Below are 26,126 nucleotides of genomic sequence, written 5' to 3' on the forward strand. Positions count from 1 at the left end.
CCTGCCCCCCTGGCAACACTTTGCTAGACCCGCACCTGCACAGTTACCAGCTGTCAGCTACATAAAAAATGATCCTGGTGTTATTTGTCTCTCAGAAACAGTTCATAACTTCAACTCATCCATGTCACCTAAAAGGTAAACCTGTTTCTCCATCACAGCTCTGATGATCCAGTAAGGACATCTCCTGGTTTCATCTTCATGTTTCCCTCTCACCACATATCCAAACCAACATCATGACCAGCAGCTTTACAGCTGTGGCTCCAGCAAACATCAGCTGATACTAGAAATTAATATTAAATAAATTCTAACAACAGCTGATCAAGCTTAAACGTGCTGCTGTTGTTTAGCGCGACATCCGCTGGTTTCCTGTTTCTGGCACAAAGTGGGCGATAAACAAACGAGAGAGACGATCAGCTGATCATTGATCAGTTTCATGATTGAAGTAGAAACAGGAGAGGGAGGGGGGAGGATGAGAGAAGAAGAGGCAGCTGTGCAGCAAAGACAGAATAACTCCAGCTTTGTGTCTTTTTCATTGTAGCTGAAGTCTGGGACAAACTGTTCTTTTTCAGCTCAACATGACACGGGTAATATTTTCTCTGAATGCAGGAGGATTACGTTTTTTACGGGATGGTTGGCAACTCTAATAATTAACCTTATGAATAAAATAAAGTTCACTATCAGTAACATCATAGCACCCACCCAGTCATGCTAGCTAGTAGCAGTACCAGTTATTGTAACTGACTGTAAAAAGTCAGCACAACGAAAATAAACTAAACCTGGTTTATATCTGACACAGATAGACTGCAGCTCATAACTTCTTACCTGAAGCTCAGTTCACCTGACACTCACCGGCCCCGCCTCGGGTCTCTCCTCCTCCTCCCTCCGCCTCCCTTCATCCACCTGCTGGCCTCTGTGGCAGCTCCGCCACAGCCACCACCAAACAACTGAGTTATTTTTACACATCTGCCAGCATCTGGCCAACCCACCACCTTTCATTGTTTATACCGTTATAAAAAAAAAAGAAAAAAACCCCCATTGGCCCATAAAAACGAGGAGGTGAAATTATTAACAAGATAATCGACCTCTGTTGGAGCAGCGTTCAGATAGCTGCTCTGTGTTGGTACAGGGCATTGAAGATGATAACAGTGGGTGGATTATATTCTTAAACTTAGTTACAGTGCTTTCAGAAAGACATCTACTGTGATAAAGTCTACTCTCCACTGCTGTGTAATCAATTATTGTAAATGTAAATGTTATCAGGAAATGATCAGACAGGAGAGGGTTTTCAGGAAACACTGTTAAATGTTCAGTTTCTATGCATATGTTAAAACAAGATCTAGAGTGTGATTAAAGTGGTGGGTGGGTTCTTTTACATTTTGAGAGAAGCCAATTGAGTCTAATAACAGATTAAATGCCATGTTGAGGCTGTCATTTTTAGCATCTACATGGATGTTAAAATCACCCACAATAATTATTTTATCTGAGCTCAGAACTAAATTAGATATAAAGTCTGAGAAATCAGACAGAAACTCTGTGTAAGGCCCAGGTGGACGATAGATGATAACAAGTAAGACTGGTTTCTGAGTTTCACAGCTGGGGTGGACGAGGCGAAGCATCAGGCTTTCAAATGAATTAAAAGTCTGTCTGGGTCTTTGGTTGATTAATAGGCTGGTGTGAGAAATTGCTGCCACACCTCCCCCTCGGCCTGTGCTTCGAGGTTTCTGGTAGTTAGAATGACTCGGGGGTGTTGATTCATTTAAACTAACATAATCATCCTGCTGCAACCAGGTTTCTGTAAGGCAGAGTAAATCAATTTGTTGATCAATTATTAAGTCATGTACTAACAGAGACTTGGAGGAGAGAGACCTAATATTTAATAATCCACATTTCACTGTTTTACTCTTTGGTTCAGATGTGGATACTGTATTGTTCTTTCTTTGTGATTGTTTATGTTTAAGTTGTTTGTTGCTGGTTTTTAGTTTGTTTTTTGTCTGTTTGGAAGCTGACACAGTCTCTATGGAGATGGGTTTTTGGGGGGGTAGCAGGAGGAGAGAAGCTGCAGAGAGGCGTGTAAGACTGCAGCTCAGTACAAAATAGATTTTCTTTCTACAATTACAGCATGCGGCTTTACGGTAAGATGATTACTTTCACTTTCTTTCTGACTGCACAGAATAACAAGCCCCCCACCCCAATGCTTCAGTATAAAAAGCCTGAGCACAGAGTCACAGTAACAAAGACTATCAGTCTTCTCTCAACAGGACGAAGCAGGTAAGACAAAACACCTAACCTCCACTATATTTATTATGGCTTTTTATTCAGTTATTCCTTTCAAATGAAATTATATCTCATCGTTATTTCTTTTTGTTCTCCCTTTTTCTTCTTTTCTTAAACTGATGTTCTGTTAATAAGACTGTTAATAAGTCAGACTATATTGGTGATTAATTCATACTGTATGGATGGAATCAGTCCAGCATGAGGGCTGTGATACTACCGTCCACCTAATATAATGTAAATAATGCTGTCTGTATAAAACAGTAATGATTGTAATCGACTGATCATCACATTTTAAAGATCAGAGGCTTCTGATCTCCATAAGTTATCCATTGATCGAGTTCATAAATATTGTTTCAGATCAGGTATCCTGTCCATCCTCAGCAGTCCTGTCTTTCTATCATGACTCCCAGACGGGAGTGTGTGTGTGGTAGCGAACAGGAAATAACAAAGTGAGAAACATAATAACAGCTCAGGCGTGACCCGATCACGTGATGCTGACTGAGCCAATCTGAAGCTGAGGACAGGGCTGGACTGCGTCTCTGGAACCGTCCCCTGCATGATGATGCTAGCTCACCAACAACCCAGAGTCCAGGATCCAGGACAAGGAGTAAACTGAAAGGACTTCCTCTGACTCTGTTTTCTGCTCCTCTGCACAGGTTCATCATGGGTCTCCCAACTCACCGTCAGTGCAGCATCGAGATCCAGAACAAGACCACGACGTTCACCCTGTGCAACCCACGGTGAGTCCTGCAACTCCACGTCCACAGAGAGCTGTCCCCGCGTCAGCTGCATGACAGTTATTGAAAAATCACTTGGATGTTTCTGTGAGGTTAAATCCAGATATATGTAATTATTGTTGTTTTCATTCATGAACGTTCACAAAAGCAGAAAAAGTAAAAGCACAGTTGTTGATTGATTAAATTACAGTTAATCAATCACACGTGAGTGTGCTGCAAGGATTTTAAAGCATTGTGAAGTTTGACGAGATCCCTCGACCCCACGAACGAGCCTTTCAGACTCATGCTGGGACATGAGGGGTCAAGGAAGGACAGTAGGAAGGAAAACTTCCTGTTAAAAGGGAGTTTTTCCTTTCCACTGTCACCAAAGTGCTGCTCATAGGGGGTCATATGATTGTTGGGTTTTTCTCTGCATCTACTGTACAATATAAAGCACCTTGAGGCGACTGTTGTTGTGATTTGCGCTGTATAAATCAAACTGTGTAAATTGAGAGTGAGACCAGAGTCAAACAGGATGTGACACGAGTCAGATCAGATCTCTGACAGGAAGCTGCCATCTTTCTGTTGAGCTACGTTCCTTCCTGCTTCACCAAACCTCAGACTTCCTTTAGACCAAACCAATCCAACCAAGGTGCCATTATTTCTATTTCGTATCACTTTATAACTTCTTCATCTCAAAGAAAAATATCTCCTACACCATATATAAGGATGCATTGTCTATGAAAGACACAAATATGGTTCTTTTCATGTACTGGCACAGCTACATTTGTCTGAAAGCTTACTTTATGGCTCTTGTATAGTTATCTGTGGTACTATATAAGATGAGCGCTAAATTCACCCACGACATGGTTAAGTTGGTGCACTGCCCAAATGTCTGGCTCCTGAGAATGAACCACCATCCTTTTAACTTAACGAGTGAACTGTCTGCTTGTTTCTCCTTAAAACAAACGTCGGTTTGACTCGACACCACCAACACAACCAGCTTCAGCGGCAAAATAACTGAACGAACGTTACTCCATCCAGATGTTTGACTGTAAAAGTGGCACACAGTGGCATGGTCCTCCTGTCCTGTTTGCTGGTTCTGTTTGTGGATGTATTATCCATAAAATCGTGATCTGTCTGCAGGGTTAAAGTCAGTCTTCTAAAGTAAAGGCCTTAAAAGTAAGTGGAACCTGAGCCGCATTAAGTACTGACATTGCTAATGTCACGTCACTTTGCCGACATTTGACCAAAAGTAACTTTTTCCACATTCTTCAAAATTTGCATTGCTACTTAAATAAGTGAGAATAAATATGTCACAATAGATACATGAGAACAAAGCCCAGCACTTGCTTGTCTTCCCCCAATTTGTTTTTAAATTAGCTGTGTCCCAAAAGGTCGGCTGCATCCTCCGGAGGCCGCATTTGAAGGCCAATTACGTCACAGCCAGGCGACGAAGGCTGTCCCAGTTCGTCGACTCCTTCAAATGCGTCCTCCTTTTCCCCGAATTTGAAGGATGGGTCGGGTGTGTCCTTTGTGGCCCACCATATCCCAGAATTCATAGCGCAGGGCCAGCCAAATTTCAGCTGCCAACAATGGCGGCCGCTGCTAAGTTTTAAAATTACTCTTATTAATCTTTCTGGGTCACAAAATAAACTTTTAACATATTTTAAGGCGAGAAAGCAGCTGTGTAAATGACAAATATCTGCTCGGTTTATCAAGACATCGCATATTTGCAAAAGTGTGCCGACGTTTTCGGAGACGTCTGTTACCCACCCGCTCGATAGCAAGCCGGGGGGTTCAATGGTCACTCCAGCCGGCGAGAGCAGCGGACTCCCAGCTTCATCGTTTTCAGACCCCCGCTCTTTCGCTACTCAGGTTAAACATGATATAAGTCACTCGGATAACTTAAAAATGTAATTGTTTGCCTTTTTTCTGTGTTTTATTTGTTCCAGAGTAAATCGGTTTGGCTGAAATCAAAGTTATTAGATTATTAGATTAAATAAACTTTAATAATCCATTGGGTGGGTTCCTCCGGGATTCTCACACAGCTGAATAAACGTCAAACAGAAAACTGATTAAACAGAAGTGTGAGACGGTCGAGAGTTTCCTCCAGTGTCCTGATATATTTTAGATAGCAAGGAGCAGACGGCCAAGTTTATTAAACTCCACCGAGACAGCGGTGACGCAGATCTGAAGGCTAGACCGTCACATTTCACAGCCTCGCACTTCCGGCCTTCTCGGTCTTTGAAGGACCCGGCCCACGTAGACCACGAAGGAAAATGGGATCCTATTGGTGGCTCAGCTGGTTAGTAAAGAGGGACAACTACTTACTTACAACGACTTTATTGCACTATATAATTTTCCAATCAGTGTTCAGGAATTCTCAATGGTGCTTGGTGCCATACCCTCAGGGACTTCAATGTTATATACAGTGGGGCAAAAAAGTATTTAGTCAGCCACCGATTGTGCAAGTTCCCCCACCTAAAATGATGACAGAGGTCAGTAATTTGCACCAGAGGTACACTTCAACTGTGAGAGACAGAATGTGAAAAAAAAATCCATGAATCCACATGGTAGGATTTGTAAAGAATTTATTGGTAAATCAGGGTGGAAAATAAGTATTTGGTCAATAACAAAAATACAACTCAATACTTTGTAACATAACCTTTGTTGGCAATAACAGAGGTCAAACGTTTACTATAGGTCTTTACCAGGTTTGCACACACAGTAGCTGGTATTTTGGCCCATTCCTCCATGCAGATCTTCTCGAGAGCAGTGATGTTTTGGGGCTGTCGCCGAGCAACACGGACTTTCAACTCCCGCCACAGATTTTCTATGGGGTTGAGGTCTGGAGACTGGCTAGGCCACTCCAGGACTTTCAAATGCTTCTTACGGAGCCACTCCTTTGTTGCCTGGGCGGTGTGTTTTGGATCATTGTCATGTTGGAAGACCCAGCCTCGTTTCATCTTCAAAGTTCTCACTGATGGAAGGAGGTTTTGGCTCAAAATCTCACGATACATGGCCCCATTCATTCTGTCCTTAACACGGATCAGTCGTCCTGTCCCCTTGGCAGAAAAACAGCCCCATAGCATGATGTTTCCACCCCCATGCTTCACAGTAGGTATGGTGTTCTTGGGATGCAACTCAGTATTCTTCTTCCTCCAAACACGACGAGTTGAGTTTATACCAAAAAGTTCTACTTTGGTTTCATCTGACCACATGACATTCTCCCAATCCTCTGCTGTATCATCCATGTGCTCTCTGGCAAACTTCAGACGGGCCTGGACATGCACTGGCTTCAGCAGCGGAACACGTCTGGCACTGCGGGATTTGATTCCCTGCCGTTGTAGTGTGTTACTGATGGTGACCTTTGTTACTTTGGTCCCAGCTCTCTGCAGGTCATTCACCAGCTCCCCCCGTGTGGTTCTGGGATCTTTGCTCACCGTTCTCATGATCATTTTGACCCCACGGGATGAGATCTTGCGTGGAGCCCCAGATCGAGGGAGATTATCAGTGGTCTTGTATGTCTTCCATTTTCTGATGATTGCTCCCACAGTTGATTTTTTCACACCAAGCTGCTTGCCTATTGTAGATTCACTCTTCCCAGTCTGGTGCAGGGGCCCGTTCTTCGTACGTCGCTCACTACATCCAAGATCAAATGACACATCCAAGACCAAATCATCGCGCTAACCGTGAGCTCGCTAATCCGGTTCTCCGAACACACCAGCTGTTGACGATTAGTACAGCTGGATGAAGTAATGTGAGATCACTGGGTGGCTTAACAGGGGCTACGCATCGAGAGTAGAAACATTGATCGGCAACCCTCTGATTGGTCGGCGAAAATGTCGAAGGAGCGCGCTCGGTATTTTTCGGCAGCAGAGGAAGAACCCTTGAGTGAGGGATTTCAGGAGTTTCATCAGAACGCAAGGGAACACTGCAAAGGCTGCAAAAGCAAGGAGAGAGGGCTGGCAGGAAGTTGCTGACAAATTAAACTCGTAAGTGATTTAATAATAACAATAATAATGGAGTGGATTTATATAGCGCTTTACAATGCCACAATGCCTCCACCAGTGTGTGAATGTGAGAGTGAATGAATAGTGGCATTGTAAAGCGCTTTGGGTGCCTTGAAAAGCGCTATATAAATCCACTCCATTATTATTATTATTATTCAGTCACTCTCACATTCACACACTGGTGGAGGCAGCTACGGTTGTAGCCACAGCTGCCCTGGGGCAGACTGACAGAAGCGAGGCTGCCATATCGCGCCATCGGCCCCTCTGGCCAACACCAGTAGGCGGTAGGGTAAATCTATTATATTATATTACATTATATTATCCAATATTATATTACATTATATCCTCTTTCACATTGGAGCCACAACAGGACCCACTAGAACATGGGAACAAGTAAAAGTGAAATATAAGAATATTCTACAGAATGGTAATATTTATCACTTATATTGCTTTTAGTCTCTTGGAAAGAGACCCTGAAATAATCTGTTTGTTTATAACAGCAACCAAGAAAAGGGCAGAGCAAACAAAGACAGGTGGTGGTCCTGCACCCCCTCGTCAACAAGTTGGTTAAGTGAATAATACCCTCACGGGAATATCGATATCTCTCTATGAGCACACTGTCGCGCTGAGCTAAAGGATCCTGTCTATCCCGCAATATACGCTGGATTCTGAGGACTCTCCTTATCAATCTTGCACCTTCCACAATGGGTGGCTCGCGTAAACGGACAGGACATGGCTGCGACAGACTTCCCAAATCCACCTTCGCTTTTATAGCCGTGGTCTCTCATCTTGATTACACAAAGTAATTTACTATTACTACTCTGAAATATGAATTACATCTGAAATAATCAAATACATGGAATAGAATGATTAATAGTACATTTCCCTTTTTTTAGGAAATGACCTGTATGTATCTGTGTGAAATCAATAAAAGAATCAGGTGCTGCATTATCTTTATTGATGTTATTTATTTATGGTGAAACAGTGGTGGAATATTGTTGTTGCTTTCGTATGAATGAAGCGGACATACCTGCGTGGCCGCGATCTAATCCTGGTTACATAAAGTAAACCTGCTCCCGAGCAGGTTTACGCTTACGGCTCTGTTGCTATGACAGCAAGTCCCGGATGAGCTTCGGGGAACCGAACGATCCAAGATCAGGCGAAAACGTCAACAATCTAATCCAGCTAACTTACTTAGCGAGGTACGAAGAACGGGCCCCAGGTCTACAATACTTTTCCTGGTGTCCTTCGAAAGCTCTTTGGTCTTGGCCATGGCGGAGTTTGGAGTCTGACTGTTTGAGGCTGTGGACAGGTGTCTTTTATACAGATGATGAGTTCAAACAGGTGCCATTCATACAGGTAACGAGTGGGGGACAGAAAAGCTTCTTACAGAAGACGTTACAGGTCTGTGAGAGCCAGAGATTTTCCTTGTTTGAGGTGACCAAATACTTATTTTCCACCCTAATTTACCAATAAATTCTTTACAAATCCTACCATGTGGATTCATGGAATTTTTTTTCACATTCTGTCTCTCACAGTTGAAGTGTACCTCTGGTGCAAATTACTGACCTCTGTCATCATTTTAAGTGGGGGAACTTGCACAATCGGTGGCTGACTAAATACTTTTTTGCCCCACTGTAAAAACACTGACAGCTCAATATCTACCTCAGTCACTCTCCCTGATCCAGCTGAGTCACCAATAGGAAAAATCTGCTTTTCACAGGAACTTGGTCACAGCAATAAGAGAATACATAGTTTATGCCAAGAAGATATCGTCTCTCTCCCATATATAATATCTTATTGGAACCGATATGTTCCAGATATCAAGTGGAAGACAGTCTGGATGGTCCCCCATAAATATTTGATTGTAAATAAGGTGAAAGAAGTCTCTTTTAAAATTCTACATAAATGTTATCCAGCCAGTCACTACATGGTAAAATTTAAAAGGGACATAAATACTAATTGTACTTTCTGTGGGGATCATCCAGAAACTGTGACTGTGGCAGACTGGCGACCTGTCCAGGTGTGCCCCACCTCTTGCCCTATGATAGCTCAGATAGGCTCCCGCCCCTCCGCAACCCTGATAAGGTTAAGTTGGCCACTGATGGATGGTCTCTGAGCGTGACGGTGCTTGTGGGTGCAGGTCTCTGCCGGTTGTTCAGGTGTGTTGCAGGTGTGAGGTGTGTGTAACGGCAGTGATGTCTTCCTGTTTCTCCAGCATGCACATTGTGAGCGGCTCCTGCAGCTCGCCCCTGCCTCCCACGCTCAGCCCCTACGAGAACGGCAACGCCCTCTTCATCAAGAAGCCTCACACGGCGTGTGGCTCTGTGACCGTCTTCACCTACGACCTCCAGCACGTGTCCACCCTGCAGTTCAACGGCAGGGTCGCAGTGATGTTCTCGGTGCCGTACGACTTCAACTTCTACTCCAACTGGTACGCGGTGGGAGTCTTCGACATGGACAAAGCCTGCGACCAGCACCTTTACGACGAGATGTACAACAAGTCGGAGCAAAAGTTTGTCAGGGGCAAAGCCAAGGGGCCGAGTCTGACCTACAGGGGGGCCTACATCACTGTCAGGGCCACCATGTCCGACACCTACCAGCCCATCCTCAAGGTCGCCATCTGCAATAACTGAGGCCCACAGCCGCACCTGCAGTGTGCACCATTAATCCCACTTAACCCAGTAACACTGGGTTCACACTGCAGGAGACCTGCAGCTGATTGATCAATCAATTAATCAGTCATCAGTCAGTTCGATTCTCTCCTCATTTTATATCCACAAACACAGATTAAATCTCAACATTTATTTGAAATTTGGATTTCTTTCCCTGCCCCTCCTTCCTGATGACATCCAAAAAATGGTGAGCTGTGATTGGTCAGCAGTGTGTCTGTGATGTTGTCTGAACCCGATGTTAAACTTTTTTTCCTTCTCTTTATGTTTGACACAAACTTAACTTTTACTTGTGATGATGTCACTCAGAAATCGTCATGGCGACTGCATTACTGTGGTCCAGTGAGATGAAACCACAGAGCTGTGCAGCTGTGAACATGTGGATGAGATAATAAAGGCTGAGTGAGTCCTAAATGTCTGAGCTGTTTTCTTACGATAACCAATCACAAAGCAGTCTAAGGAGCTTGGGAAGAAAAGCGTCGGGACTTCTTTAAGTTTCTTGAAGACGTTTGGTCCGAGAAGCTTCTTCAGTTTTCAGAGCAACTAGTGCAGAGTCCAAGGTTTTAAGCCCTGTGAGAGTTTTTCTAAAGGGGTCGCTGACCCACTGTCTTAAAACATCTATAATAATTGTAAAAAATAAAATTGGCTACGTCGCGTAGCGAATGTAACTCCCGCGATAAACGAGGGACTGCTGTATTATTAATAGTAGAGTCTGGGACATCTAATTGATTAACATCCACATTGATTATCATGCACTATTATTTTTGTTCAAGGAGAGCAAAAACTATAAAACTCTCTCAGCTTGTTCGTTGCCAAAAATGGCCACTTTTGTGTATGTTCACAAAATGCTGTAAAATGTGTATTTATTAAAACATTTATCTACTTTTACCGACTTGACTCTTTAAATTAGCTCCAGTCCTTTTCATTAAAACCAAAATTGTATCTACATTCTTTTTTTACTCTTTAAATGCCAGTTAGGTTATATATAGTACCAGTACCGTTTCAGATAAAAAGGTGATAAAGTCCTAATGGTTTCATAAATCTTCCTATTTATTTATTTTCATATAAGCATCGGGGACAAGGCTGTCTTGCAATTGTTGAGGTTCACTAGTGTGCGCCCTATTTCTTCCAGGATGACTCTTCATTTGTAGGTTTTAGTGGACTCTTAGTACTGTGAAGTGGTTTTCATGAGACAAAGGCTTGTATTCCAAGATCTGGGAGATTGTAGAAATGAGCAGTAATTCCCTTCTTGCCATCTTTCCAGAAAAATAAGTGATCTGGAAGCTGTTACGCTTACTTACAGCAGCAGCACTTTCTGTACCTGCATAAACTCCAGGACACATTTACTAACCGTGTTTGTTGCTGTATGTGCTGCAGCTTTGAATCTTTTATTAATATATATTTTGGCTATGGTGTCTTGTTATGAAATGCACAAGAGTAAAAGTGTTTTTAGCATGCGGTCAAAGCTAAGTTTGACTGGGAAACTCAAAGCTCAATAGTCTGTATCAACAAAAATTCACTGCAGCCTGTGTAATATTTGATGCGTCATAATTTATTCCAGTCTATCTTGCAAATACATGTTTGCGTTACAATGTCACGCACAAACACACGCAACTATTAGATCCTTAAGATTAAACCTGTGTCATTCTTTTGATCCACTGCAGTGTAGTAGTCACAAAAAAAAGAAGTGAAGTGGCCAAAAATGGCCAGGATAGAGATCAAAGGGTTAATTCGTAAAATGTCTAAAAATATTATTGATTACAGGATAATACATTACTGTTAATAGCAACTGTAAGCTTTTTACTTTGAAGTTACAAGTATAAACAATGCTGTTACATTTACACTAAAATTTTTACTATAAGTATGGACATAAAACAAGTGAACAACATTTTATAATAAGCTTAATTGGAATTCTGTACACTGGAAAACAACCAACAACACATAAAAAACACAAACAAACAGCCAGTGCCTTCATCTGTCCGTTAAGTGTCAAACATCACATTGACCCGTAGTCCCTGCTCGTCAGCACATGCTTTTAAAAAGAGCTCCATGTCCTCTGCAAACTGAAAAACAAAGAGGAAGAAGTCCCTCTACACAAAAACACTGCAGATGACAGGCCAGGCAAACATCTATTGACCTGGTCCAGAAACTGTCTCACCTGGGACTCTCCACCCCCATCTGCCTCTGGATCAAGGACTTCCTGACAAATAGACCACAGTCTGTCAGACTCGGCCCCCACCGGTCCAGCACCATCACACTCAGCACCGGGTCTCCACAAGGATGTGTTTTGAGTCCCCTCCTGTTTACGCTCTACACATCCGACTGCTCCCCTACCCATCTCTCAAACACCATCATAAAGTTCGCGGATGACACCACAGTGGTTGGACTCATCTCAAGGGGGGATGAGTCGGACTACAGAGATGAGGTCAACAGACTGACTGAGTGGTGTTCAGTTAACAACCTCCAACTGAACACCACGAAAACTAAAGAACTTATCTTGGACTTCAGGAAGGGCAGAGCAGACCCGGCCCCACTTTACATCCACGGGAGCTGTGTGGAGAGGGTACACTCCATGAGGTTTCTGGGCGTGCAGATCTCTGATGACCTCTCCTGGACTGCAAATACTACAGCGGTGGTTAAAAAGGCCCAGCAGCGTCTCCACTTTCTGAGAGTGCTCAGGAGGAACAACCTGGAGGAGAGGCTGCTGGTGACATTTTACAGAGCCACCATAGAGAGCATCCTAACGTACGGCATAACAACATGGTATGCAGGGTGCTCAGCTGCAGACAGGAAAGTACTGCAGAGGGTCATCAACACAGCCCAGAAGATCACTGGCTGCTCTCTGCCCAGCCTGGAGGTCACTGCAAACTCTCGGTACCTCAGCAGAGCTGGCAATATCATCAAGGACCACTCTCACCCCAGCAACCAACTGTTTGAACTATTACCGTCAGGCCGACGGTACAGGTCACATAAAACCAGGACAAACAGATTCAGGGATAGCTTCTTTCCCAGAGCTATCACCGTAGTAAATAAGCACAAAAACAATTGAACCTATTCCATACCGTCACTGTCATTATATTATGCTGCTATTCATACTGTCATCATATTAATGCTGCTATCCTGTATATATTGTACATACTATTGTTTGAGTACTTACGATTGTTTTTTTTGTACTTTTTATATTTTACATTTATATTTATTATTGAAACTTGCACCAAGGGAGTGGCACTCCAATTTCGTTGTACTCTGTACAATGTGAAAAGCAACATTTAAGTCAACAAAGACACTGCAGAGGTGCTGAAAAGTACAAACTTTAACTATGAGGTATATTTAATACCAACATACCTTTGAAAGGCAAAGCATTTTGAATGTGTCCATTTATTTGCTGCTCAATCTTTGCCCTGACAGCAGGGCTGAGAGTGGGGCGCAGAGGGCAGCGAAACAGCCAACACGTGGTGCACTCCTGCAATTCTGGCTTGGAGGCAGAATTCCAAATGTGATATGTGCATCTAAAACAGAGAGAAACAGATAAACACCATATACACCTTTAAGTTCAGGTTTTAGCAGAAATAACACGTTACAGTTAGCATGTAAGAGATTTGGGGAGAAAATTCTTTACAAAAACATAATTTACAAGACACTTAATTGTGACATACGTATCTATTGACATATAACAGACAATTGAACAAAGGCTAACTCAAATCTGGGCAATAAAAAAGCAGAACAGAATGGAATAGAGAATATTAGTATTTATAAATGTATGAATCTCTTTGTGACAAACTTTACAATGTTGATGCAGGTGGAATGAGAGACATGAATAAAGCACAATATGCAGTAAATGGAACGATGTGCATTGATGTCAGATACTGAAAAGCAGTGAAGTGAATTTGTTCAATAACAAGCAAAAATCAAATACGTTTGAAAGGGACCACTAAATGCTAGTCAGAGGTGTTAAAAGTGCACACATTCCTTACTTAAGTTTAGATACCTCGGGGGTCTGACTGTTGTTGTAACGCTAACAAAGTGCCAACATCAGTGTAAGCAAAGTAGATGATTCCTAGAATTATATAATTATTAACAGCAAATTTATACATGGAAGACTCTGTACCAACCTTTACGATCGATTTGCAAGGTTAATGATCCATGCAGGAACGAGACAAAAAAAAAAAATCCACGCGGGAACGTATTTCCGCCTACTGTGGAGGTCACATGTTTCCGGTTAGTGTGGAGGTCCCAATATGGCGCTCCCCAGTGGCTTTTTTATTTTTTATTTTTTTTTATTTTTTATTTTTTATTGACAAAGCACAAAATACAGATATACAAATAAAAAATAGCAAACACAATGTCAGGGGGTTCGTATAAAAAAGCACAATAGACACAGTCTATTATAGAATCACATGATATTGAACAGGGAACATAGGTTTATGGTTTTGACAGCTTTTTGATTTTGAGAATGTTGTATGGTTTTAACATATTGTTTGGTTTCATTTAAAAAGCAACGAAAGGATGGTTTTGCGTTAGAAAATTTCGACTTATGTATATGAAATTTGGCCAATAATATCAATAAGTTAATCAAATAAAATTCGTTTGCCCTGTGCATGGGGTACTTAAAGAAACCAAACAATATTTTCTCGTAACAAAGAGAGAACTCAGAAAGGATAAAGGAAACAACAAAAACACAAAATTCTTGCCAGAAAAGATTCGTGTATAAGCATGACCAAAATAAATGAGAAATATCTTCCTTCACACAACTACAAAATGTACAGTTAATATCAATGTCCTTTTTATAACGTACAAGAAAAGACCTAGTTGGATAAAAACGATGAATAACTTTAAAAGATATTTCCTTTACTTTGTTATTTAATAGAAATTTCGACGGTAAGGTCCAAATCTTCTCCCATTCCAGGTCCTGGTATAAGTTATTCCAGTAGGCGACAGCCGCTGGGACACAAGTTCTGTCTTTTTGAAACAGAGTTCGTATTTCACGGTTGTTTTTCCTCCTTACAGAAGGGAAACACACCTGACCGACATAAGTAACAGCAGGGTCCAGTGGTAAAGGGGTCAAATCACTAACAACAAGATTTCTAAACAACATTAAGACCCCAGCAGGGATAGCATCAAACACTACGGCATATTCCTATGGTGGAACAGGAAGACCATATGTATTCAAAAATTCTGAGTAAGAGAGTAAACCTCCAACAGGGTTTATAAGTTGTGCAACACGATGAATCCCATTATCAAACCAATTACTTAAAAACACAGATTTATGTTTGTATAAAATGTCTCTATTGTTCCAAATATAGTATCTATGTGGAGAAAAATTGTGTTTATAAATCAATGACCAGGAAAGAAGCATTTGTTTATGAAAGTTGGATAGTTTTAAAGGGATTTTATCGATATTGTAATTACAAAGCAAAAGAAAGTTAAGACCACCAATTTTTGAGAAAATATAATTGGGAATAAAGTTCCAAATTGAGGTTGGGTTCCTGAAAAATTGTTTAATCCAGTTTATTTTAAACACATTGTTTAATGAGGAGAAGTCAAGAAAGTTTACTCCACCATGTTGGTATGAGCTGGATAAAACTGATCTTTTAATATAATGAATTCTATTCTTCCATATGAAATTATAAATAAGTCTGTCAATATCTGCCAGGGTTTCTTTATTTACATCAAGAGACAAAGCAGCATAAGTTAGACGAGATAAACTCTCTGCTTTCACCAGTAAAACTCTCCCTTTAATGGATAAATCCCGCTGCAGCCAAGCATTTAGCTTTTGTTGTGTTTTGTCCAAAATTGGAGTGAAATTAAGGGAGCACCTGGTGGATTGATTTTTATTAATGACTATACCAAGGTAAGTGACAGACTCTTTCACTGGGATGCCAGCAATAGATAGACTGGTACAATTTCTAAGGGCAAGCAGTTCACATTTGCCAATGTTTAGGTGGAGTCCTGAAGCTAAAGAAAATGCATTAATTGTGTTAATAGCCATCTGCACCTGTGAAGCATCTTTTAAAAAGAGAGTGGTATCATCAGCAAGTTGACTAATGAATATTTCTTCATCTGCAATTGTTATACCTTTCAGAGGACTGCCTTTAATATAATCAGAGAGGAGTTGAGCACAGATGAGAAATAAGTATGGGGAGATGGGGCAGCCTTGCCTGATACCGCGGTTCAAGTTAAACCTAGGTGATGTACCTGCTTGTAGTTTGATGGAGCAATTCACATTTTTGTACATTGTTTTAATTGCATTCTGAAAATAAGGGCCAAAGCCAAATTTGTCCAAAGCCTGAAAAATAAAACCATGTTCAATCGTGTCAAACGCTTTGCAGAAATCTACAAATAAGATAAAGCTATCATCCCTACACAAATCTGCATAATCAATTAGGTCAGAAACAAGTCTGATGTTGTTGGATATGTGTCTGTTAGCCATAAAGCCAGAGTGAGTTTCATCAATAATATCATTCAAAACAAAGATCTGAGCTAGGATCTTATAATCATTATTAAGGAGGCAAATTGGCCTCCAATTGTCAATATAAGTGGGATCTTTCTTTGGCTTTGGGATTAGGGTTAACAGACCTTGTGATAAAGTGGGGGGAAGAGACTGATTTATAAGACTTTCAATGTATATATTAAGAAGAAATGGAGCCAGTTGATCTGCAAAAGTAATGTAAAATTCAGAGGTTAAGCCATCGGTTCCTGAGGATTTATTAAGTTTAAGACGTCGAATAGCAGGTAGCACTTCACTAATAGATATCAGCCTATCACAGAAACTCATCTGATCTTCTTTAACTGTTCGCACATCAGGGATTTGTTCCATAAAGTTCAGAGCAGCACTCTCATCAAACTCTGACTTGTATAAATTTCTATAAAAATTGGAGCAATAGGTGGAGACTTTTCGGGGATCATCAGTTATAATACCGTCAATATTAAGTCTCCGAACAGAACTAAGTTTAGAACGAGATTTCTCTAATTTAAAAAAATAGGATGAGTGTTGTTCACCTTCTTCTAACCATCTTCTCCTTGATCTCACAAAGGCTCCCTCTGCTTTCAGTTTATAAATATCATTTAACTTACTCTGTTGCAAAGCTAAGTCAGTTTTATCTTCTTCAGATAGGTTCTCTGGTGGGATCTGAGTGAGAGCAGATATCCTAGTAATTACATTAATTTCTTCATTTTTCCTCTGTTTTGCTGCAGATGAGCCATACTCTCTTAAATATTTAGCGGCTTCAAATTTAAAGAGTTCCCAGTTTTGACAGTAGAGATGACTGGTTAGGGCTTTATCCCAGAAACGTTTGATTAATGACAAAATATCTTCAAGCACTTTTTCATGTTTTAGAAGGGAGTTATTAAGTTTCCAGTAGCAGCTCCTACAAGTTTGGGCAGCATTAGTATTGAAAAAGACCTGAAGTGATACCGCTTTGTGATCCGTGAGTGGAGTTGGCATTATATTGGCTATAACATTATCCCTATTTAAGCAATCAGAAATTAACCAGAAGTCAATACGGGATTTAGAAGAGTTGGATTTGTTACTCCATGTAAATAGTCTGGCTTTAGGGTTTTTAAATCTCCAAATGTCTATTAAATGAAACTTTTGCATGAATGTATTTAAACAACAGGACAGAGAGTTATTTGAGCTAGGTGGCCATCTGTCTAGTGAAGGATCTGGAGCAATGGAGCAATGGAGGGGGTAGGGACAAATAAGTAAATACTTCAGCCTACTCCTTTTCAAACAAATAATGGAATGATATTTTGTAATGATTGTGAAGGCACATGTTTGAAATGTTTGAAATAAAAATGAACTGAACTGAACTGAACTGAACAATGTTAAAATCGCCTCCAACTAATAACAGGAGATTCGGGTATTTGGATAACCAGAACAAAAAGCGTGTTTCAAGGGCATCCAGTAAGAAGTCATTATCAGACTTAGAATTAAAACCATACACGTTGGCAAGAAGAAGAAGTGTACCATCAATGTTGACAATCATTAACACATAGTGTCCTTCTGAGTCCATTTCAGAGTGCATAACGTTCCCATTAAATTTGTTCTTCAGAGTAGTAACTCCTGCCGATCTTTCTGATCCATGTGAGAACCATAGGTCCTTGCCCCACTGTGTTTTCCAAAAAGCAGTATCCTTAATAACAGAATGTGATTCTTGAAAAAAAACAAAGTCAGTATTCTGTTGATTTGCAAACAAAAACAAAGCTTTTCGCTTAACAGTGTCTCTTAAACCCCTGACATTGAGAGAACAAAGTGATATAGACAGTGCGGCTTTAACACAAAATAATGAACAGTTTACTTCCCATAGTTAACATGGAACTGGTATTAACTTTTATCCTGAACCTCAAAATTGTAAACAACCCCTTTGACATCTTTAACTTTATACCTCAAGGAGGGCATGAAACCTCCATCATCGCAGGTGCAGCTTGATCCTCAGGCGAAGTGAGCGTTGGGTGCACCTCTTTCCCCTCAATGATCACACGGACCCCGGCAAAGTGAGCTCTTTTTCCTTCTTTCCTTGCAGCATCAATAAGAGGCCAAAGCTTCTCTCGAATTGCCCTGTCAGCAGAGGACAGATCTTCAGAGAACCTCATGTAGTTTTCTTTCAGAAAGGAACAGTTTTTAGCTTTTCTCCAGATCAAGTCACGAGCTGATCTTGTCACAAATCGAATGATAACCAGCCTTGGTTTCTTCTGAGTTTCGCTGTAGCGGCCCAGGCGATGAACTACATCAATGCTGTTTTTGAATCCTGCACTTGTTTCCCCGGCAACAGTGCAGCAGATGTCAAGTACTTTTCTGGTGATGTCTTCTTGCTTTTGCTCAGGGACACCTGAGAGCCTGAGATTCCATCTCCGATGGTATCTTTCAACTTCGTTGACCTTCAGTTCTACTTGAGACATTCTGCTGCTGTTTTTTTCACAAGTAGCTTTAACGGTTTTGGTGACATTCTTCAAAGATTCTACTTCCAAGAACATGAAGTCAATAGACTTCTTCATGGCCTCGATGTTAACAGTATTCTTGCTGATCATAGCCTCCAGATTATCTGAGCGCTCATTAATTAAAGTAGCAATGTTGTTTTGCACATCAGCAAGAGTTATATCACCTTTGTGTTTTTTACCATCTGGTCTGGCTGGAGTATCGGGATCCGAGTCCGGCAGTGGCATCAGTTCAGGACTTTTGCTGCGGTTGTAGTCATGTTCGGCAGTCACGGCATTCTTGGGGCTGGTTTTTGAGCCAACAACACCTGTGTTTCTCTCCATTTCCTTGGTTGCTCCTTTGGTTAGACTTTTAAACTTCATGGGTGTTTCTTTTTCCTTCCTTTTGCTTCCCTGAGTTGCTGAAAACATCGCTGAGGTAACAGAGCTTTCCTGCTGTTAGCTGAGCTATCGCTTTGCAAAGAGGCTTGGGTCGCGAAAAAGTCCTTTGAAGTATGGTTCAGGAAGCCGTTACTTAGAAATGTTGCATACGTGTACTGAATAAACAGTCAGTAGAATAACTCATTTGTGATTCAGAGAAAAAACGACGGCTGAATGGTAAATGGCCTGTATTTATATAGCGCTTTTACTAGTCCCTAAGGACCCCAAAGCGCTTTACATATCCAGTCATCCACCCATTCACACACACATTCACACACTGGTGATGGCAGCTACATTGTAGCCACAGCCACCCTGGGGCGCACTGACAGAGGCGAGGCTGCCGGACACTGGCGCCACCGGGCCCTCTGACCACCACCAGTAGGCAACGGGTGAAGTGTCTTGCCCAAGGACACAACGACCGAGACTGTCCGAGCCAGGGCTCGAACCGGCAACCTTCCGATTACAAGGCGAACTCCCAACTCTTGAGCCACGATCGCCCTAAAGGGAAGTAAAACTGCAAAATCCTGCTTAGCCGCGGAGAAGAGTGTCTACCTCGGTCGCCATCTTGGCTGCTCCCCCGCGCTCCCCAGCCAGACCCTTCTCAACGTCCCTGTCACTACCCGATTCGTACCGGAAACCCGATCGGTACCCCGCATGCGCAAATCTTACGTCACTTCCTCTCTTTGCCAACATTGCGACATTCAATATATTTGAATGATACGGTTAGCGCCCAGTTAGCTCCTAGCATTTCTCAACAGCTCTGCCTCCTTTTCGACTGCCCGGGACATTTAAACAATGGATAATCCGTATACAAAGAAATTCATGCTTTTCTCCTCAAGCGTCCCCCGATTGAGCAACAGCGCCGTAAAATAAGAAGAATGGCGCCTAATTACAGAGTTAATAATGCAGACTTTGTAATATCTCACGTGTAGATTCATCAGCCAGATGAAGTGTTTACTGACAATTGACAGTGATAGCGCACATCATCATCACTATTCCAACAATCCTCTCCTCACAGACAAGCATAAACACACTCGACTATCGCTAAATCAGATTTAACACACGTTTGTAATGACGATAATTCAGTTTATAATAGGGTTTATTCGCTCGGTCAGCAGGTGGCGGTATCCTCGTACACTGGGGAGTAAACTGCCATTAAACGAACAGAAGAAGAAGAAAACATCTGCACATGCGCAGTACGGATCGGGTAGACCCGATTTGTACGGTCAGACTTTACACATGCGCAGTAAGGATCGGAGAGTCCTGATCCGTAACTTTCTTTTTATTTTTCATTTTTGTCTACATTGTACTGAAATGCTTCATTATTGCAAACATTTTAAGATATACTTGTTATTCTTAACATCTTAACAGATACTCTGACCCATAACTATCGTAAAACGCTACGACCGGAAGTAGAAACCTTTCGCGCATGCGGGGTACCGATCGGGTTTCCGGTACGGATCGGGTAGTGACAGTCCCACTTAAATCCTGCTAAATGAAACAACTGCACCACCTGCTGTCTCAAATGTCACCCTGCACTGACTCCAGTAACAGCAAAGGATGCTGGGTAATATTCAGTGTGGTAAAGAGAGGACCTACCTACTTTGTCCTTGACCATAAATGCTGGAGCTGTGACTGTAAACCTGTAAAGAGCCAGCAGACGTCACCCAGAGGTTACAGCTGCTGGGCCCCAGTCTGACTCATCACTGTGAGCCACAGCTTAGCCCGCACTAAACAACCAGACCGCTGAGCAGCTGTTTTCATGCAGCGTTTGAAGAACACAAAGTCTGTATGCTCTGATCTTAGTTCAGTAACACATCATTTATGAAGTTAAATAAAATGTCCCTTACTTTTCCTCTTCTTTGCATCTTTCTCCATTTCTGAGTGTCACACCCTGTGTTTCTCTCCCTCTGAACTACAGCACACATGTTTAGTGTCAAACGTCACATAAGCACTTTGTGTGTTTGCTGATGTTTGTTGAGCTGTTAAAAAGGTTGCTGTTGAACTTCCCTGCTGTTTGCTCCTCTTCTGCAGCGCTAACTGGATGCTGAACAATGCTTTGCGACTTTACATCTGCACCATGAACGCATCAACAGTGAGGGTGTGAGTGGAGTGTCGCTATTTTCTTATTGCTGAGTAAATATCTGTAGAAGAAACGCCAGGCTGCAGTTCACAAAACCTCCTGGACAGCTCCATGTTTCCTCTCTAACATCAGTCTGCGATGGTCTGATGGAGGATTCCAGCTGTTCAGCAGTCCTGGCTCTGCTTCGTCCTGTTGTTGCTTACATGATGCTCCAGATGTTGTCTGCTGGTCAGAGGTCTGGACTGCAGGCGGGCCGGTTCAGCGGCCGTGCGGCTGGGACAGATGCAGTCTGCGATTTAGCGTTGTTCTGCTCAAACACGAAGGCCTCCCAGAGACACACGTCAGCACGGAGCAGGTGTCAGAGCAGTGTATAAACACCTGTTTATACCTTTGAGCAGTGATGGAGCCTTTCCAGACGTGCCAGCTGTCAGCTCCGATGCCCCCCATGAGAGCTGCAGGCTTTGACCTGAGCTCTGATATCGTTAGTCTGGAGGATGTGGAGTCCATTTTTGGCTCATAAGTAGAATAAGTCATCATAAATATAAGTAGTAATAAATAACGTTAAATGATTGGTCAAAGCATTAAAATTATGTTTTAAAAACTACAAAAAAAAAATCTCCGCCTACGAATCCCAGAATGCCCCTGTGCGAGGAGCAGCCGGCTCCACGTGCTCGGAGGTTTAAACGAGCGGCTGCAGCGCAGAGAAGGGGCGGGAAAGTGTGTCACTGGGGCACGAGGCTCTCCCCGCGGTCACATGGTCCCGTTTTCTGCCGCGTGCGGGCACGGCGGCCCCCGCACATTCATCATCATCAGCGTCCTGCTGCGCGCGCGCCTTGTTTCAAAACACACAGGCAGGCAGACAGAGGCGCGCGTGCAGCAGGACGGATCGCTTGGTTCCGCGTGCAGCAGGAGCAGTAGTTTGAATTCACAGAATAAGACCCCGCTTCTTCTTCTGTGGTGGTTTCTTCTCCCACGTCTCCGAGCCTGGGATGCGTGCGCAGCGGTAGCTTTCTGGGACTTTTAAACGAGGGTCGCGTGTGTGACTTTTTCTCGGATGTCACAGTGACCACCGCTGCCATGGACACGAACAACAACAACAACAACAACAACAACAACCCAGGTAAATACGTCCCCTACTCTGCACCTCACGCTTACATTAGAGCTGATAAGAGCGACGCTGTGCGCGTGCGGTACATTTATTTTGACTTTTAACAGTGTGGGGGTCTCTGCTGCTGCTTCAGAGGTCGAGTTTTAAAAGTTGTCAAATTTCACATGGAGTTTGGCAGCAGCGCGGGGTGAAGGCTGAGACAAGCAGGTTACTGGTCGATGAGTAAACTGTTGGTATCGTTAGTATCGGACCACAGGTCGAAGCTTTGAGCACCTGCGGCTGTGTGGCGCGCGAACCTCTGTTCCGGTGTTTGTGTCCGCGGTACAGGTTCTCTCAGCGAGGGGGGCGGGAGCATCGGGTTCAGGTCCAGACCAGGTTCTGGACCCCGCATTGTCCTCACTGCAGTCCCCGTGAGCAGGTGTCCGTGGCCGTGTTTCGGGAACAGCGGGTCCCGCTTGGCACATGTCCGGCGGTGGTCACGGGGACCGTGTACGTGACTGCGCCCGTGTGTTCGGGTAAGTGGGTCAGAGTGACAGCGGTCATGTCGGAGGGTGGACAGGTGTCAGGTGGACCCGCAGTAATGTGTGTGTACGTGCTCGCTCGCTCGCTCGCGCCAGTTGCCGGTTCACATGGACCGGCAAACCGAGCCATGTGCGCTATGTTTTCACGGAGCTCCGCGGGCTGTGATTGGCTGCCACTGAGCCTGAGCTCATTGTATAATTCCGCTGCTCCTCCCCCGGCTCCTCCCCCTGTGTGCTCCAAACACGATCACATTTAAAGATTTGCGCACAGTCACGTGGTTTGACGTTTGCTCATTTTCGCTGACGTCAGGAGCCTTTGCTCTCTTCTTCTGCACTTTTATAGTTTGTATTTGTATGTGATCAGATTATTGATCATGGCTGATTCTGATCGATGAGGATCTTTAGCACACACTGATGGTTCATCGATGATAGTAGTTACAGTCCGGCTCTCACCTGTCCTCACCTGTTAAAGCTGCAGTTTGGGTGTTTTTGTCTCCCCCTGCTGGCGCAGACAAGAACAACACAAACACAGCTGAGCGCTGGTTTCTGTGTGTGGCTTTTATCTGCAGCAGCACAGACTGCACTCAGCTTGTTTCAGGCAGGAGTCACAGAGTTTTATTCAAATGCCACTAAGGATGTTGAGCCGTACACAGAGACACGTCACACACCTCGCCACAGACACCTGCAGCTGACCGCGGTGACGTGGAGCTGCTGGGAGACGCAAGAACACAAAAACATGAATCTGTGTTAAAATAATCCCTCAGGAGTTTTTTCAGACTGCAGGCTTACTGATGTAAATAACGATAATATATTTATCACATGATGTAATAAAGTGTAAACCGACAAATAAAACTCGACATAAAACCTGAACACAGTGACGAACACGACAGGTGAGACGATGTACCTGTGCAGCTGATTTATTTACATTTCTGGGACAAAAGGAGCCAATCAGAGGGGAGTGAGGTCAAGGAGGGAGGTGTGAATGAGTGAGGGAATAAAACAGATGTGAATGATGTATGTGATTTATGGAAGCGTCTCCATGTCTGCTCGAAGTCCGATATTCCTGATCCAGGATTCCTGCTGTATCCCCAGGATAGAGCGCCGCTCTGCTCGCTCTCACAGATCACCGTGTTTGTGGTTTAAAGCTCATCACAGCGGACACTTACTGACACTACACTACCCATGAGCCTCAGCTGCTGGTGCTGAGCTCAATGATAACAGACATTCGCCGCACTGACGTTCAAAGAGCGTTTGGCTCGTGTGAACTTCCTGTCAGCTCAGAGTTCAGCTAACACGTTTCCCTGCAGCACGCCCACAAACCTCAGACCAACTTTAAAAAACATGGCGGCGTGACGCTTAAACACGTACTTAAAAGGTGATAAAGAGGGTTCTTAGAGAACGTTTAGTAAAACATCACTGCAGCACTGTCAGAGAGACTCTCAGGACACGTCAGCGTTCGACCTCGAGTCGTTAGCCGTTAGCCACTTTGAAATTCCCACGGTGAGCAGAGACCCTGATGAAACCCGTTTACGCTCAGTCAAAGAGGGCGAACATGTGTCAGCAGCTGGATCCTCTCCTCTGGAGGTCAGCACAGTGCCTGAAGGAAGCACAGCGTCTTATTCCAAGCACGGATCGTTTAAAACCTTCACGAGGGCCTGAAGATCATGTGATCTGTCCTGAGACCTCGTGAGCAGCAGAGACGTGCCACGTCACCACCGCGAGCGTCAGCGCTAACGGGAAACTTTATTAGAAAATGATTCCCAGCTGGAGCATGATGCTGTTGTCAGGTGGAGGTGAAATGAAGCTTTCTTATCCCACAGTCTGATAGGAGCCTTTGCAGATTACCCAGAATGCACTTTGTGGAGCTTCCTGCAGGGCACGCTGGTTACTGCTCCTCTGAGGATGTGACTGATGAAGTCAGATGAAGGTTATTCTTCTTCTGCGGTTTCAGCTTTAATTATCTCTGAGTGGCTGTCGCTCACGAGACGAAGCAACTCATCTGCCAATTAGAAGGTTGGTGGTTCAATCCCTGGCTCCTCCAGGCTGGGGCAAGACACCAGCCCCAAAATGTTCTCTGACACATCCAACGGCGTGTGTGTCAGTGTGTGTGTGTGTGTGTGTCACTGTGTGTGTGTGTGTGTCAGTGTGCGTGTGTGTGTGTGTCACTGTGTGTGTCAGTGTGTGTGTGTGTGTGTGTCAGTGTGCGTGTGTGTGTGTCAGTGTGCGTGTGTGTGTGCTCTGGGAGTAGAAGAATCAGTCCAAAAACAAGCCCCTCCTCTTCGCTTTCTCTTCTTATTCTTGGACTGTGAGCAGCTTTGCATGACTGACAGTTCATAATAATCCTTCTGTATCTGACTCTGGGCTGACTCCGCAGGCTCTCATTCATCCTCTGGGATCAGCAAGTTTACTCTCTGTGATGTCATAGAGGTCTGCAGTCTGCAGTCTTGGCTCACACTCAGCTCGTTACGAGAAACTCTAGATTGTTGAGTATGAACATCGCCATAGCAACAGCAGATATATGACAGGAAGTGAGGAGGAGGTCACGTTTAAGCTGAAGAATCTTATTTTACTGCAGCAGAAAACGCTGCAGATCTGTGTGTGTGTGTGTGTGTGTGTGTGTGTGTGTGTGTGTGTGTGTGTGTGTGTGTGTGTGTGTGTGTGTGTGTGTGAGAGAGAGATGAATGGCGGGAACGTGAGAGTGTGTGCAGAGGGAGGGTAGGCGTGGGTGTGGGCGGGCCTCTGGCGCTCCAGTCCCGTTGCAGAGCCGTCTGAGTGGAGCAGGCACGTGTCTCAGGGGCGTGACCACGGAGTACACACGAGCCTCCCGCCGAGGCTGCGTGAGGGGGAGGAGGGGAGGAGGAGGGAGGCAGCAGGTTCAGCACAGACATGAGCACAGCTCGGATATTTCTGTGGTCAGACGCTCAGAGGCCATGTGCAGCTTTATAAACACGTCACGTGACCTTCATCAGCACTCGTTTGTGTCTGCATTTCCAGTGTCTGTGCTGGTCTGTGAGCTCGCTGTGGTTCCTCGTGTAGCGTGAAGGTGATGGCGGCTGCTCTCCTTGTTCCTGTCTTGGTGACCCAGTTTGTGAGCTGGCAGCGGGCCTTGCTGTGTGAGTGTGTGAGCACAGACTCACAAAGCACACATTCAGCCTGAGTCTGAGCAGCAGAACATGAAGGTGATCACAGCTCGCACTGGTCGTGTGTGTGTGTGTGTGTGTGTGTGTGTGTGTGTCACGTGCAGCTCTGACATGTGCAGACAAACATCATCCTCTCATAACAAACAAAGAATCAGGGGTTTCCTCCTGTTAGTGCTTCTGACTCCTCGCCGTGTGTTGACTAACAAACACATCGTTAGTCAACACTAATGCTCTGTGAAGGT

At 43.7% G+C, this 26,126-nt stretch overlaps 2 protein-coding genes and 1 long non-coding RNA gene across 3 annotated transcripts in view; 2 read left to right on the plus strand and 1 right to left on the minus strand.

Moving 5' to 3' along the window:
- LOC147333282 (uncharacterized) lies at nt 1-22,756 on the minus strand. The gene is made up of 3 exons (XR_015128897.1): nt 22,520-22,756; nt 13,024-13,187; nt 1-3,060 (listed from the first exon to the last, which is right to left on the minus strand). It is a non-coding gene; the product is annotated as an uncharacterized LOC147333282 (long non-coding RNA).
- LOC147333283 (DELTA-sagatoxin-Srs1a-like) lies at nt 2,710-10,092 on the plus strand. The gene is made up of 2 exons (XM_086290364.1): nt 2,710-3,014; nt 9,225-10,092. Exons 1-2 carry the CDS (start codon nt 2,938-2,940, stop codon nt 9,640-9,642), a joined length of 495 nt encoding a protein of 164 aa, XP_086146490.1. The 5' UTR covers nt 2,710-2,937; the 3' UTR covers nt 9,643-10,092.
- nr1d1 (nuclear receptor subfamily 1, group d, member 1) overlaps nt 21,821-26,126 on the plus strand; it is a 12,186-nt gene continuing 7,880 nt past the window's right edge. The window contains exon 1 of the mRNA XM_086290363.1: nt 21,821-22,235. Coding sequence (XP_086146489.1) covers nt 22,193-22,235 — 43 coding nt within the window. The 5' untranslated portion in view covers nt 21,821-22,192. The remainder of the gene's footprint in view (nt 22,236-26,126) is intronic.

This window comes from Aulonocara sp. 'chitande type north' Nkhata Bay, linkage group LG4 (genome assembly GCF_057382095.1).
Source record: "Aulonocara sp. 'chitande type north' Nkhata Bay isolate Kocher_YH1m ecotype deep benthic linkage group LG4, A_spYH_male_GT1.1, whole genome shotgun sequence".
Classification (NCBI taxonomy): domain Eukaryota; kingdom Metazoa; phylum Chordata; class Actinopteri; order Cichliformes; family Cichlidae; genus Aulonocara; species Aulonocara sp. 'chitande type north' Nkhata Bay.